The sequence below is a fragment of the Fistularia commersonii genome, chromosome 10, assembly GCF_037954325.1.
Source record: "Fistularia commersonii isolate RoL2024-O1a breed Wild chromosome 10, RoL_Fcom_v1.0, whole genome shotgun sequence".
Classification (NCBI taxonomy): Eukaryota; Metazoa; Chordata; class Actinopteri; order Syngnathiformes; family Fistulariidae; genus Fistularia; species Fistularia commersonii.
In genome coordinates, this window is record NC_141293.1 from 4,391,525 (window position 1) to 4,408,781 (window position 17,257).

The 17,257-nt window shown below is 39.0% G+C and overlaps 1 protein-coding gene across 1 annotated transcript in view; it reads right to left on the minus strand.

Annotated features, from left to right (window-relative positions):
* Positions 1 to 17,257, minus strand: part of ak5 (adenylate kinase 5) — a 157,997-nt gene that overhangs the window by 128,253 nt on the left and 12,487 nt on the right. The window contains exon 4 of the mRNA XM_086153396.1: positions 10,545 to 10,717. Coding sequence (XP_086009522.1) covers positions 10,545 to 10,717 — 173 coding nt within the window. The remainder of the gene's footprint in view (positions 1 to 10,544; positions 10,718 to 17,257) is intronic.

Genomic DNA, 17,257 nt, shown 5'->3' on the forward strand with positions numbered 1-17,257 from the left:
CAAAATCTGTGAAGAAGAAACCTTTATTTTTTTTTTTACAATTATTATACAATTAAATACTCTATTATACATTGAAAAGAACGAACAAACCATTTTACAGGCTCAATCATTTGTTTCACAAATAAAAGCACTGTACTTTAGAACGGTTTTTCAACAAATAACTTCTGTACTGTACTGTCAAAGGATAATTTTAATCATCAATATGAACGGAAGGCTTCAAATTGCGGAGATTAGCACCGCCCACCGCGACCCGAGTAATTGGATTAAACGGGAGAAAATTAAAAATGATTATGAAAAAAATTGCGGACAGTTGCAACCCTTTTTGCATCCTTATTAAAACTTATTGCTGCTGTCGTCCTTATGTTTTTTTCTTCCTTCTTTATGGAACGAACGGATGATTCATTAATTCCGTAATGCCGACCTACAGCCACATAGCTTTTACCTTCCCTTAGCATGTCCAGAAGTTTAACTTTATCCCGATAGATAGCATCTTCCGCTGCCTTTTGCGGGCGTTTTGTCAACATTATGGGTTTTAGAGAAACTCGAAATTGCAAGAGAATTTGCAGGTACGTAATGTAAAATTTGGCAAGCTGTTTTACGTACGTGTACATATTAAACTGCAACGTTATTGACGCACAGGTAGAGAAGAAGCGGAGTGACTTTTTAGCCAATCAGAATGCAGAACACGATGCACGATGCAAATCCGTGAAGTAGCGAAACCGTGAAAAGTAAACCGCGTTATAGCTAGAGATCACTGTACATGCATATATACACTTCTGTATTTATACATTTTAGATAATTAATATATATTTGACAACCAAATTAAACATGACGAGATCATGCAAACTCCTCCTGACCCTCTACCACTGCTTCAGTCAGAGATTCTTCAAGGATAGGAGAGTGCAAACGGGATTTTTAATTCCCGCTCATCTATGGCATGACCTTGGCCTACACTGTCTCTTTCTCCAGCAGGGAACTGAAAGGAAAAATCAGACGGCATCTTCGCTCACATCCTCACCTCGGCAGAAGACATTTCAATCAGAGTCCAAATACGTGACGCTAAAAAATGGCTTGATCCATTTTTTTTTTCTCCCCCCAACAGCTGGTTTAGATAAAGGAGCTACTGCAGATGAATGTCTGACTGACAATAAAGGCTATTAAAAAGATAAGGCAATAAATTAGCATACATATCAAACGCAATTAATCATCCGCCAGATTGTCTCATACAAAACTGAAAGCAGTCATCTCAGCATCTACTTTCGGATGCAAGTGGATTAAAAAATGTCATTTATTTGTACTTATTTATCCACCGCTCTTTGCCAGCAGATATCTTGAATATATCAGAATCAAAAAGAGGCTTTGCAAACCTCCTATTCCTTGTTTCTTGTCTTGCGTCCTCGGGTACAGATTTTAAGCCGAGCCAAGCAAGGTATATCTTGGAAAAAAAGATAATGCCATGTTTTACATATGTCTGTATATTTGGTTGAAATATTAAAAAGGGGTAAAAGAAAAAATGATGAGTAATTGAAAAGATGCATCATACATGTTTTCCATGCATTTGAGGAGAGACAGCATCAAGTGCTGAGTGTTGTTTTTAGGTTATGGTTTTCTAGCCTTATGATTATTATAATTATCATTGTTATTATCCATATTATAATTGTTATAATCATCATCATCATTATTAGTATTATTATTGTATTTTTTATTGTTATTTATTGTTATTATGATCGCAGTAGTCCCCTCAATGCCATTGTTAGATTAGTATTAGATCATCATAATTAATTATATATCATTACTATTATTATCGTAATAGTATCATCATTGTATATTATTATTATTATTATTATTATTATAAATATAATCATATATATCATATATCTATCATTAATTCTGCCGTGATATTTATAATAATTATCATCATCATCATCATTTTTTATTATTGTGAGATGATGATGATGATGATAATAATAATGATAATTATTATTATTACTACTATTTTTATTATCACTATAATAACAGCATCATCATTGCATTATGGCATCATAATCAATATTCTATCGCTATATTATTATTATTATTATTATTACTGCTACTATTGTTATCATTATCACTATTCTTGTTGCTTCACTGCAATTTTTTTGCCATTATCTGAATGATGCAGAATCTCACCATTTCCAGAAATTAAGTTGCATTCTTGTCGTTCCCTCCATTGCTTAAGCTGCATTCAGTGGCTGAATGTCATTTCTGTCACTCACACAGATGCCATCAGGGATCTCTTTTTTAATCCTTTGCAGTATAACCCCCCCAGTCATCACCAGAAAGACAACCAGTCTTATCTGCTCTGCAAAATAATCGCTGCAGAAAATAAATCAAAAACCCACGAGTGACTTTATCATATCTTGGCCTACTTTCCTGTTATCCCACTGGCTCCCATGTTCGCCGGGCGTCCAGGAAGAATAGGCCATGCGGGTGGGGATGTGCTTTTTTTTTTTTTTTTTTTTTTCGTAAACGATGAGGTGGCAGTTATTGTGGATAATTCATGAGGACATGAGCAAAGCAGAGCAGCCAGGGGCACGAGGGGGGGAGATACAGCCGTGCACTTTGCTGCTGCTCTTCATTTGTTGTGACAGTGAAGACATGCCTCTTGCTGCCTTCATCAAGCGGTTGTAATAACAAACTTAAACAGTGACTCTTTCAACCAGGTAGAGCAGCTCTATGCTCAGCACTGCTCTCAGTGTGCGGTGTTCATGTCAGCGCTGTGACGAGGGATGGGCAAGGGGACACCGCTAGGCGATGGTAGAGCGGGCCAAAAAATGCAGAGACGAATGTTTTATTACCAGAATGGCAGGTCAAACTGTCACCGCATCCCCAAAACAAAACTTGCTAAGTGTAAACAGAGAACAACTATGCAGCGAAGGGTAAACACGCCGGACAAAATCAAACCGAACTCAGACATAGGACAAAACGGTATTTTTGGAGCTACACGGCGCACTTAAAAGCAGTAGATTTTCTCAAAAATCGGCCACACAATCGGCCTCATAATCTGGCACGCTTTATGGAAGACTTCTTGTTGTGCTTGACCTCCAACCAATTTTATAAGGCTCAAAACATTTGAATGTGACTTTGGAAAGCGCCAAAGCCGCTCCGCTTGGTTGATTGTCGGACCGTTCCCACCTGACACAGGGACTTTGTATTAAAGTTGGTCCTTGGTTGAATATGGGTTGCAACATCAGACGATAGTCAATAACTAATTATGTAGTGCTGGAATACAAGGTTGTCCCAACGTCACACTAATTTCAGGTGTCCACTATAGCTGGCAACCATAAACCAATCAGAGAACAGTACATAGTACGCTTACCTCTGCCACTTTTGTAATAGCGGTACTTACTGTGTTTTAACAGAATATTACTGAGGACCCCCAAAGTCAAATACCGGACTCAAAAATAACCAAGTGTCTAATGAAAGCCAACTGAACTCTGACATGCGACTAGACGGTATTTTTCGCACTATACGGCGCACTTAAAAACTGAGATTTTCTCAAAAATCGGCTGTACGCCTCATAATCTAGCGCGCTTTATGTATGAATTCTTGTTGTGCTTTGACCTCCAACCAATTTTATGTGGCTCAAAACGCATTAGTGTGACTTCGGAAAGCCACTAAGCTTAGTTGATTGTCGGACCGTTCCCACCTGATACGAGTCGGTCCTTGGTTGAATATGGGTTGCAATGTCAGACGAAGTTAGATAACTAATACATGTAGTGCTGGAATGCAACGTTGTTCAAACCTCATGCTAATTTCAGGGGTCCGCTATCGCTGGCAACCATAAACCAATCAGAGAACAGTAGGTAGTTTGCTTACCTCCGCCACTTTTTGTGAAATAGCGGTACTTACTGGGCTTTAACAGAATATTACTGAGGACCCCCAAAAATAGCACCTGTTAAGAGACTTGCTTACACATTCAAACTCAAGGCTTTCCGTCACGCAGTACATGATGGGAATAGAGCAGCCTCAAAAGAATTCAACATGAATGAATCAACGTGACAGAAGTGCAGGAAGCAAGCAGATGAACTGTGCCAAGTAAAGAAGACGAGCGGTGTTTCCAAGGGAAAAAAGCGAGATGAGGAAGGTTCGGCTAAAATTACTGTCTTGTTTGGCTTTGTAGCAGAATTGCTTTATTCGCCAAGTAATTTCGCAACTATGAGGCATTTGTTTTGGTTGATAGGTAATAGGCATTAAATAAGTGGAAAATTAAAAGTGAGATCAGGATGATCGAGGTTGGTGGTGCAAAATTGGAAGTTGTGCAGAGCAGTGCAAGGTAGTGCTTTAGAGGGGTTGGTACAGTGCCAGTGGGGGACCGGGGTTTTATTTATGAGGCAGGCTGCCGATGGGAAGAAACTGTTTTTGTGGCAAATAGTTTTGGTCCCTTATGGACTACGACCTCCTGCTTAGAGGGGGGTGGTTGGAAAAATTAATGTCCTGGGTGAGAGGGATCGTCAAGGATGTTGCTTGCATGCCTGCGATCCTGGAGGTGTACAGGTCCTGTCGAGAGGGTAGATTACCGTATTTTCTGCATTATAAGGCGCATTGGATCATAAGGCTCACATTCAATGAATGGCCTGTTTTAAAACTGTTTTCATAAACAGGACTGTCTCAGAAAATTAGAATATTGTGATAAAGTTCTTTATCTTCTGTCATGCAATTTAAAAAAAAAAAAATCACTTTTTCACGATATTCTAATATTTTGAGACAGAATTTTTGAGTTTTCTTAAGATTTAAGCCATAATCAGCAATAATAGAATAATAAAAGGCTTGCAATATTTCAGTTGATTTGTAATGAATCCAGAATGTATGACATATTTGTTTTAGTAATTGCATTACAGAAGATAAAGAACTTTATCACAATATTCTGATTTTCTGAGACAGTCCTGTATAAGCCGCACGGCATTATAAGGCACATAGAAAAGAAACTACTGCAGTGGCTGGGGTTGCGTTATGCATCCACTAGACCAGAGGTCGGCAACCCGCGGCTCCGCGCTCTTTACACTGTGGCTCGGAGTAGCTTGGGAAAATGAATTATAAATATTTAATTGAAGTGTATTTCATTTGTGTTAATTCTTTTTTTTAACGTTTAGTTCTAAGTTGGAAGATTATTGTGATCTTGAAATATTAAATGAAATTATATTTACTATTTTTCGCCGCTCAAAATAACGTCACACTGGCGGAAGCCGGTATACCCGCCAGCCGGTAAAGTCCCGATTTGCAGATGCTGTGTGCAGAAGTTCAGGAGCAGAAGTCCCATAAACCAGCTAAAATAAATATTTATGAAGATATTTTGCAAATATTTATTTATTTTTGTTTACTGACTCAGTGATTTTTTCCAGATTTATTTTTAAAATTCAGGTCAAGGCTCCGCTACATGCTCTGAAAGCCCAAAGCTCAAAATGAGTTCATTACATTACTAAAATTTAATTTTCTCCGTAATACTTTGTGAATTTCAGAAGCAACACACTACAGACTTGTTTATACAATGTGTTAAGGTAATAAAAAGCAATATATACACTGGTACCTTTACTTTAGATGTCAAAAAGTAATTACGGCTCCCAGTGTTTTCTTTTCCGAGGAAACCGGGTCCAAATGGCTCTTTGGGTGTTAAGGGTTGCCGACCCCTGAACTAGATGAAGCTGCGTTTAAAGGAATGTCAACAAAACAGTCAGATAAGTCAGTCAATCAAACTTCATTAAGTCCGTTCACTCCAAAAACAAGTGAATGCACCGTACGTACCGGTAGCTCTTACCAGTATCTGTGCCGCCTTTGTTAAAAACAATGTTTTCCCAACTCCATTTGTCACAGTTCAAAGCTTTTAATGAAACGAAAGTGCCAAGAAGGACCGCCTCTAAATTCATTGATGTTCATGTCGCTAGCTAGCCCTGTTGCCTTCATTGGACTAGCAATTGTAGAGAAGCTTCTACTTGCTGCTCTCTGTTCAACAACCCACTGTTCTAGTTTGTCCTCCAACCGTGGCCATCTCACTTTGTTTCCTCGGAAACTGTTTAGTCTTCTTTACTATGCGCAGGCCATCCTGTTGCTTCATCCACTTCCGTACCAGTGATTCATTAATGTTGAATTCTCTTGTTGCTGCTCGATTCCCATATTCTACTGCGTGACCGATCACCTTGAGTTTGAACTCAGCGTCGTAAGCGTGTCTCTTGAAAGGTGCCATTTTGGGGTCTTTATAAACATACAAGTGGTCCGGGACTGGAATTCCCCTTCACTGTTTTTACCACCGCTACTTCGGCAACGCCCCCTGACTACGATAGCCATAATTAACCAATATTGATCCACATGTGAGGCACATCGGATTGTAAGGCGCGTTGTCGTTTTTTGAGAAAATAAAAGGATTTTAGGTGCGCCTTATATTACATCACATTGCATTTGGCGAACGCTTTTATCCAAAGCGACTTACAATAGAGGACATAGGGACTGCAAATACATTTGCAAATACACGATTATAGTGCTCAAACGACGGTATATTCCGTATGTTTTATCATGCGGTTTATAACGTGGCGCTCCTTATGTATGAAAATGGACCCGTTCATTAATATTGTGCCTTATAACATGGTGCGCCTTATGCTCCGCAAAATATATTACATATAGGGGGCGGTCAGCACCATTATAACATAAGAGAGGGGAACACATAATCGCTATACACAAGTATGAAATGGACATTTCAATAATACTTAAACCGCAGCCTGCTACCAAGTATATTAAAATGTGACACATTTCAGTCATGTATAAAGGGATCAAGAAAATGAGCAAACATAGGTAAAGAAACTACAAATTACCTTAAGAGATCATGGGTCACTGTTTTGTCTCATGTGCTGAATGTATTTATTTAGCAGAAATGATCTGAAAATCAACGCAAAATTACTTTGGAAAAAAAATTCAGATAAGCAGTAAATGGCCAGATTTATGTAAAATTGTTTCAATTTTGGCATAAGGACAAATGAACATGCTGATTAACATGCTAAAATTACCCAAAAAGTCATGGGTACATCCAAAACACAAGCAGTCTGAATTCCCCCTGTAAATTTTGCAAGAAATAACCTCAATATTGTTCAACTTTGTTCTAAAATATAATCATTGAACGTCATGAAAATCAAATCGCATGAATAAGACAGTTGTTGGACTCATATCTTTGCCACCATATTTTCCTTTTCATCGCTTTTGAGCTCCAAAATAAATGAAAATGCATGGAAACAGGGTCTTTTCTGTCATCCCCATGACGCGCAACACGTTGGATCGGCCCAATTTAGGCTTGAACTCAACAAATGCTCCCTTTTTCCTTGACGGCAACCTTTTGCCATCGAATGGACCCGTCATGGGAAAGAACCTTAGAAAAAGCTCAGCACCTTCAACCCCGTCTGCCCAGTTAGACTGTCGAGAAGCGAAACAAGTTGTTTGCAGGAGTGCACACACCGCTGCAAAGGTATGGGACATACGACTACGACCATCACAAGCACCAGGTGTGATTTTACTTGTCACGTATACCAAATTCATTCTCTGTAAATTTAACCTGCAGTACAGGACAACCAGAAATGCATGCATTAAAATGAGCTCTTCAAGGTCATAGCGAGAAGGTCTGTGGTTCGATTCCTGTTTATGTGTGGAGCCTCCGGATACGCCAGTTTTCTTCAAAATACGCAGGACCCTATTTTGACTATGTCACTTTTTCAATTTGCACTTTTCAATTATCCGATGTTTAATTTGTACAACCATTGCTGACACTGGATGTTCCAAATGCCGACCTTTATTGTCATTTTAATTCCTCATTTTTTACTTTTGTTGCTATGTCCTTACTATCAGTCATTCACTGACAACAGCAAAGAAAGAATTTCATTTAACAGGGAAACAAGTTTCCTTACCATGAGTATGACAATTAACATTTTGAATGACTGAAATTCTTTCATTTTTATCAACTTTTTTTAATTTTTATAACGCTGCCATCATGCCACAACAGAAGAACTGTTGTAACATATTTTTTTTACTTCAACGTTCGGATGCATATACTACCCCCTGGCCTCTAAGTGCCACTTCGGGACAATGAAGCGATACTGATTCTAATTCTGAATATGGCAAAGACCTCTTGTTTTATATATTTCTATATTTTGTTGAAAGAGAAAGGGCGAAATAAAACGGAAAAGATGCATCATGCATGCATTTGAGTAGAGACAGCAACATGTGTTTCTTTTTTGCTTATGGTTTTCAGTCTTATTATGCTATTATCATCATTACTGTTATTATTATTGTTGTTGTTATTGTAATTGTATTATCGTTGCCATCATTACATTAGTATTCATTAATGTATAGCACAAGGTGGTACTGTCCTTTGTGCCAAGATCCTCGGTGAAACATATCTAGAAGCCCAATCAGGCTGTAGAGAAGCTATTTATGCCAAACAACACAAACAACAAGCAAGCTACCACCCAACCAACGAGGCCAGACACCACTTAACTACCCTTGCCAACAATGGCCTGAGGCCTGTCATTCGGGTGTCATTCAAGTGGGCACATTCCTTCGCCGAAGTTTTGTCAAGCTGGGCCAACAACACTAGGCTAGGCCCACTGGTGAAATCCAGTGTCCTGGAACCCCCCCTCCCATGCTATATAGCTTATCAACAAGCAAACAATCTTTCCTTAGCAATCTCCTCGGCTACCACGCTTCCTCCTTAGCCACAATCGTTCACTTTCTGCCAGAGATAGGTCGCTGACTGCAAGTTTCAGGCTCCGGCTGCAAACACCCAACTCAGCAAGCAGAGCAACATCAGACTTCGCCATGAAGCCATGACAGCCAACCTCTGCAGGCTGCTGCCATCTGTGCATACCGCAGTAGAAACTAGCGGCGTGCAGTCAGGGGAGGCAGGAGAAGCCGTGCCTCACTTGGCAACCTTGTAAAGATAAAAAATGTAAAATCAAAAAAAGAGTTAAATTAAATTAAATTAAATTAAATTAAATTAAATTAAATTAAATTAAATTAAATTAAATTAAATTAAATTAAATTCAAGTTTAAGATTGCTTTTGGTAAAAAAATACTGAATTTTCACATTTACTGTTCATTTACTGAGAAGAGCTATGCGTTGAGGCTGCTGACTGTTGAGCCTCAACATAGATTGCACAATGTCGGCCGACTGCTGGCATACTGTGCACCAAGAATGGATTTCTGTCTCTCTATATGTTGCTATTTAAATGTTTAAACAATTTTGAACTACTATATGAACTACCTTTCCAATTTGTCAACAACTATATGTGTGTTAGTAGTTTCTTGTGCTGAGTGATCATAAAACGGCTGCCAGGAGCCACTAAGTGAGGCACGCAGTTCTCCTGCCTCATGGTAGGGGGTGCTCGTGAGTTGTCGGCTGCAGAATACAGTGACAGCAAGATAGAATTAGCAATTCAAGCGCATCCATTTATTTCTTCCTCTTCCCACTTTCAAAACGGACGATTACATAGACATAGTTATTCTTACTGTTACTAATATTATTAGATATTAAGAGGCCATGGGTTACTAAATAAATCTTTTTACTGTTTGGTTAAAAAAAATACTGAGATGAATTCTTTGGGGCTCGATTAAACTCCCACCACCAAATTTGGGGAAAATCCGGCTTGAAGTTTTTCAGTCCTACTTTGGAGCTGTATTTTAAGGATGGTCAGATTCCAGAAAACACAAACCGAACCACGAGCCGGTCGAGAATCAAGTGACATTCCTGACCTGCCGTTTCCCCCTGATTGGCGTGAGACGCAGCGCAATGGAAAGTTTTCAGTGTTTTAATATTGCTGTTGCATGACAGGGACCATGATAAAGAGCCAGAATTACTGATCAAACACTGTTTTCTGCAAAATTACCCAACTTGGGTTCTTTCCTTGCCAGTATTTGGGGTGGCTGTTATTCACATGCATACTTTCGATTTCTTCCTTATCAGGTTGTTATTGCCCTGTTGACATAGTTACCAGATGGATGTCAGGGTTTTTTGGCTGCTTTTTGGTCTTTTTAGATACTTTGCACTGACTTTTTGGGGGCGAATTTGAGACAATTTCTTTTTTTTTTTGACAGTTTCCACTGTTCTGATGTTTTTAAGGTCACTGTGCTGCATTCTCCCTTGTTTCTGAAGTACCGGATATACTGACATCCATCCTGGTGTGCATTTTCCTCCTGTTTAGATGCTCCTTCGCCCTCACAATTTACATTTCAATCAAGGCGGCCATCCTGATATCAAGCACGTATTATCTTGACGATGAAAACGCCATGAAGGGTTGTTTGCATGAGCCCAGGCAAACAATCCCGGGGGGGGGTCGTCTTCTTTTTCTTTCCAGGCCACAGCCATTATGTGGGAAAGGAGGAGGATAATAAAATGGATAAGCATCCCCTCCCTGATATGATGAAGACGCTGCTAATTAGTTCCCCGTCACACGCTTTCTGTGATAATGAACTACGGATGGACGGGACACACTCGCCCCGCCGCCACCCCATCTCCTCTGTGTCTCGGCTACCTGCGGTGCCAGCTCGCCGTTGGTGATAATTTTGGCAATCAGACTCCACTTCCTGTTGCTGGTGGCATTGTGGATCATCTTCTTCCTCAGCAGCTCGCCCACAGACATGTACTGGAAACCGTAGCGCTCGGCGATCTTCAGGCTCTGCGTTCCCTTGCCGCTGCCAGGACCACCTGAGTGCAGAGAGAGATGCATTTTAGGAAGTGTGAAACATTATGCATGTGGGCGGATGAGTGTGGGAGCGTGTGTGTGTGTGTGTGTCTGTGTGCGTGTTTTACCAACCGTGTGTGGATTTGGCTTGCATGACACGTGGGAGAGGGTGTTTGTGACTCTCCATGTGACCGTGTGTCACCGATCCTGTGCGTTTTTGCAAGTGTACGTCGCGGGAAAAGCGCATGAAACAGGTTCGTGTGAACCTCCCGCATCCCTCAAACCTTCAATCTCTTTACAGATATTTTATTTTTTCTATAAATCACTGTATTTTGTGCGTGCGTGCATGAGGACCGCTTGGGAGAGAGCTCCATTATGTTGCTTTTTTATGTCTTTTTTTGAAGGACATATACATTTCCCATATTGCTACACTCCATGTTAAGATGAATGAAGAAATGTAAAAAATAACAAAGTAATAATAACAAAATTTGAACAAATAATAATAAAAAGTAAATAAATTAAACAAATATAATCATAAATACATTTGACTTAATTTTTGAAAATTAAATCATATAAAAAATGATAATTTCAGATTATACATGCGTTTCATGTGAAATTGATAATGACGAATGAATCAACTGATATGAAAACAAAAAACATTGTTTTTACAATGATTTTTTTTATAAATAAGTGTATTGTGCATGTGCATGCAAGTGGACTATCTGGGGGAGAGCTCCATTATTTTGCTTTTTATTTTTTATTTTTCGAAGGACATACATTTCCCATATTGCTACACTCCAAAGCTAATGCAGTAGCTGTAAACAGGAAGGAGCATATTAAAATGAATGAAAAAATGTTAAAAAATAACAAAATAAAAATGACAAAAAAAACTAATAATAATAAAAAATAAACACATTAAACAAATGTAATTATAAATAATACATTTGACTTAATTTTTGAAAATTAAATCATATAAAAAATGATAATTTCAGATTATACATGCGTTTCATGTGAAATTGATAATGACGAATGAATCAACTGATATGAAAACAAAAAACATTGTTTTTACAATGATTTTTTTTATAAATAAGTGTATTGTGCATGTGCATGCAAGTGGACTATCTGGGGGAGAGCTCCATTATTTTGCTTTTTATTTTTTATTTTTCGAAGGACATACATTTCCCATATTGCTACACTCCAAAGCTAATGCAGTAGCTGTAAACAGGAAGGAGCATATTAAAATGAATGAAAAAATGTTAAAAAATAACAAAATAAAAATGACAAAAAAAACTAATAATAATAAAAAATAAACACATTAAACAAATGTAATTATAAATAATACATTTGACTTAATTTTTGAAAATTAAATCATATAAAAAATGATAATTTCAGATTATACATGCGTTTCATGTGAAATTGATAATGACGAATGAATCAACTGATATGAAAACAAAAAACACTGTTTTTACAATGATTTTTTTTATAAATAACTGTATTTTGCGTGTGCATGCAAGTGGACTATCTGGGGGGGAGCTCCATTATTTTGCTTTTTATTTTTATTTTTTGAAGGACATACATTTCCCATATTGCTACACTCCAAAGCTAATGCAGTAGCTGTAAACAGGAAGGAGCATATTAAAATGAATGAAAAAATGTTAAAAAATAACAAAATAAAAATGACAAAAACAACTAATGATAATAAAAAGTAAATAAATTAAATAATATAATTACAAATACATTTAACTTAATTTTTTTTAAATTAAATCATAAAAAAATGATAATTTCAGATTACACATGTGTGTCACGTGAAATTGATAATCACGAATGAATCAACTGAAAAGAAAACACAAACCACTGTTTTTATGTGACGCTAAGGATGTGTGTGTGTGTGTATGTTTTATGTCTGCGGATGCGAGGACTGTCTGTTGGAGAGCTTTGTTGTGCTGCTTTTTATTTCTCTTTTTAAGGAAGCATGTTTACCATGTTGCTACACTCCACAGCTAATGCAGCAGTTATGAACAGGAAGGAGTACGTTAAAATAAATATATAGATTTAAAAAATAATAAAATAATGGGAAAAAATGAAATAATGAATAAGTAGAAACAAACATAGTAACATTTTACTATATACTAAATTAAACAATATGATAAATAATTATTTATTGAATTAAGTAATTAAAATGTATTTATATTTTTCCTAATTGGGCCTGGTAGCCAGCGGAATCTGCCAAGGTCGACTTTCTCCACTTTTTGAATCTCTGGCACGTTGATTTATGCGTGAGAACAGACCAGGAGTGACTGAGGGACAAAAATATGCTCTGGAGTGAAGAGCCTGATGCTTAATTTACTTTAAAAGATGAACAGAAAAGCGCAGTGACATCTGGATGTCAGGCTTCACTTCACTAATTCGAAATCCAAAATGAGCCAAGGGAGACCGGTCTGATCATTCTCAGTTAATGTTTTCTTTTTTTTTTATTATAAACCTTAGAATAACTGTTAGGCCCTGGAGTTATATGTTTTAATTCTTATTTTATTTCAGCTGCCCCCATGACACAGTTGCAGGAGTCACTGTTACTATAGAAATAAACACACCACTGTGCCAACTGAGCCGCAAAAAAATCCTCAACACGCGGTTGTTTTATCGGGCCACATTTCCTATCCCAGCTATTATCTATTTATCATTGTCAGTGTTTGACGTGAACCTTTCAGGTGGTGATAAGCACCTGTAGCCGCCGCACATTTTCTACCATTGTGTTCCTGTTTACACTGAAAACACAAATCCTTGAAGTATCAAGAAGAACGTAGTGTTGGTGAAAAATGTTGCGTTGCGACAGTTTCAAGGTTCTGTTCTATTATTTTTCAGGAACGCGTTCTTATACGTATACATTTATTTATTTTCCAAAATATCGGGCATTGTATCTCATCATTGCCCATATTAAATAATGTGCAACAGTTTTTGTTCCTTTTAAAAATACAATAATTGCCTATGTTTGTGCAGAAAATATGTCTACTGTTCTTTGTGACAATAGTTGGATTATGTTTCATATTTAAATATAATTAATATATCAAATATATTAATATTTAATGCAGCCTCAGGTTAGCAGGGTTAGCTCAGGGTTAGGTCAGCAGGTTAGCTCAGTCTTCCTGAGCCGGTCCCAAGCCCGGATAAATGCAGAGGGTTGGGTCAGGAAGGGCATCCGGCGTAAAACTTTGGCCAAAACCAAACATGCAAATCAAACCTAATAATCAGATCATACCGGATCGGTCGAAGCCCGGGTTAACAACGACCGCCATTGGTACAGATGACCTACAGGGTACCAATGTAAACTGGGCTACTGTAGGTCAAAGGAGGAGGGTATGTTTGGAAGCAGAGAGAGAAGAGGAAAGGCAAGAGTCTGGGACTGAGTTTAGGGATTTTGAATATTGAGAGTATGACGAAAGGTAGAGATTTGGTCGACATGATTTAGTTGATGCAGTTAAGTTGTACTATCATGGTACTGACAGGAAGAGAAGTGGAGTAGGAGTTATCTTGAAGGAGGAGTTTGCTGGGAATGTTCTGGAGGTGAAAAGAATGCCAGATAGACTTATGAGCCTGAAACTAGAAATCAAAGGTGTGATGCTCAATATTGTTAGTGGTAGTAAGGCTAGAAGCCTAAGAGCAGGTTTTGAGTTGTACAACCATTGTACTGACAAGAAGAGAAATGGAGTATTGGCTATGCGCCACAGGCAGGATGTGAATTTGAAGAGAAGGAGAAGTTCTGGAATGAGTTAGAAGAAGTGATGCAGAATATACTCTGAGATGAGAGAGTGATAATTTGTGCAGACTTCTATGGGCATGTTGGTGAAGGCAATAGAGGGGATGAAGAAGTGATGGGCAGATTTGGTATACAGGATAGGAATGCAGAAGGACAGATGGTGGTAGATTTTGCAAAAAGGTTGGAAATGGCTGCAGTGAACACTTTTTTCCAGAAAAGACAGTAACACAGGGTGACTTATAAGAGCAGGTAGGAGCACGCAGGTAGACTACATCTTGTATAGACGAGGTCACCTGAAAGAGATCAGTGACTGCAAAGTAGTTGTAGGTGAGAGTGTAGCCTGACAGCATAGGACGGTGGTTTGTAGGATGACTCTGGTGACAAGGAGGATCAAGAGGACAAAGGCAGAGCAGAGGACAAAGTGGTGGAAGCTAAAAAGGAAGGAGTGTTGTATGGTTTTCAGGGAGGAGTTGAGAAAGGCTCTGGGTGGTCAGGGAGAGCTTCAAGATGATTGGACAACTACAGCTCATGTTATCAGGGAGACAGGTAGGAGAGTACTTGGTGTATCATCTGAAGGAAAGTAGATGAGGAGACGTGGTGGTGGAATGAGGAATTGCAAGATTATATACAGAGAAAGCCATTAGCAAAGAAATGGGAAACTGAGAGGACTGAAGAGAGCCGACAGGAGTACAGGGAGTAAGGGTAAGATGAAGATAGAGGTAGCAAAAGCAAAACAAAGGGTGTCCAATGAGTTGTGTGCTCAGTTGGACAGTAAGGAGGGAGGGAATGATCTATACAGGTTGGTGAAACAGAGAGATAAAGATGGAGAGTATGTACAACAGGTCCAGGTTATCAAGGATAGAGAGGAAAATGTATTGACAAATGTTTGAAGAGTGATGGGAAGATGGAAAGAGTACTTTGAAGAGCTGATGAATGTGGAAAATTAAAGAGGGGCAAGGGTTGAAGAGGTGACTATTGTAGACCACAAAGTAACAGAGATTAGTAAAAGTAAAGTGAGGAAGGCATTGAAGAGGATAAAGAGTGGAAAGGCAGTTGTTCCTGATGATATACTTGTGGAGGTGTGGAAGCATTGGGAGAGGCAGCGGTAGAATTTCTAAGAAGATTATTCAACAGGATCTTAGAGAGTGAGAGGATGCCTGAAGAATGGAGATGAAGTGTGATGGTGCCCATTTTTAAGAATAAGGGGGATGTGCAGAATTGCGCCAACTATAGAGGGATGAATTGAATGAGCCATACAATGAGGTAATGGGAAAGAGTAGTGGAAACTAGAGCAGAAGTCAGCATTTGTGAATAGCGGTATGGCTACATGCCTAGAACGAGTATTACAGATGCAGTATTTTCTTTGAGAATTTTTATAGAGAAGTAAAGAGAAGGCCAGAGGGACCTGAAATGTGTTTTTGTAGACCTAGAAAAAGCATATGACAGGGTGCCAAAAAAGGAACTCTGGTATTATATGAGGAAATGTGGAGCGGCAAAGAAGTACGTGAGACCGGTGCAAGACATGTATGCTAGCTGCGAGACGGCGGTGCGGTGTGCTGTAGGAGTAACAGAGAAATTCAAAGTGGAGGTAGGACTCCATTAGGGATCAGCTCTGAGCCCCTTCTTGTTTGCAGTGGTGATGGACAGGCTGTCAGATGAGGTGTATGGCCTACAAACAGTTACAATGACAAAAAGACAAGAGGCAGAGCTGGAGGTCGTAGAGATGATGATGTTAAGGTTCTCTTTGGGAGTACCAGGATGCATAAGATCAGGAATGAGTCTATCAGAGGAACAGCACGTGTTAGATGCTTTGGAGAGAAGGTCAGAGAAGCCAGACTAAGATGGTTTGGTCATGTACAGAAGAGGGATAGTGAATATATTGGTAGACGCCTGCTAGAGTTGGAGCTGCCAGGACAGAGGTCTCGAGGAAGACCAAGGAGAAGATTTATGGACATCAGGAGAGTAGTTGGTACGAGAGAGGTGGATACAGAGAATAGGGCTAGATGGAGAGGTTTAATTTGCTATGGCGACCCCTGAAAGGAAAAGCCGATTTTTTTAAATACATCTCAATAATTTATATGTATTCGAAGGTCAGATCATCCTTGTTGGATTTATTTGAGTTGCCACTTTACCACCCATCACCTGCAGCCTGAACATCCAGCTCCAAAACTGTTAGCTGAACATCCAGCTGCTGGGAGAAGGAAGCAAGCTGCCTCGCTCACTTCATCCGAGGCCAAATCTCCTTTAAAGGTTTATTAATAGCACCATTTTTCATTCCCTGCTCGCCAGAGTCATTACTCTTATTGTGTGGCTGCCCTGTTTCATTTATGAGATTAACGAATGTATCTGACAGGTTAATGCGTGCCATCCAGGAAATCAGATTAGCGGAGTTGAGTGTGTAACGCAGTGAGCGACATGCAACAAGATTGACCGGACACCGCTCCCATCTGTTTGGAACACTAGGAAGCACTGTTTTGTGCAGACTCGCGCACCACGCGGGAGTTTATGTTGACTGCTGAGTCATATTTCAACTTTTATTCACTTTTTCATTTGACCTTTTCAGGAGAAACGTTGAAAGCTCTCATTTTCATTTTCTTTTTGTCGCCTCCGCATCCTAACTTTCTGTCCACTTTCACTCCATCCATAAATCTCCTCTCTGGTCTTCCTGTAGTTCTCTTGCCTGGCAGTTCCAACCTCAGCATACATGTGTCAAACTCAAGGTCCACAGGCCAAATGTGACCCACGTCATTTTATGAGGCCCGCAATAACGACTTAAGAGGTCTGTTTGTCTTAAAATAAATAAGTCAAA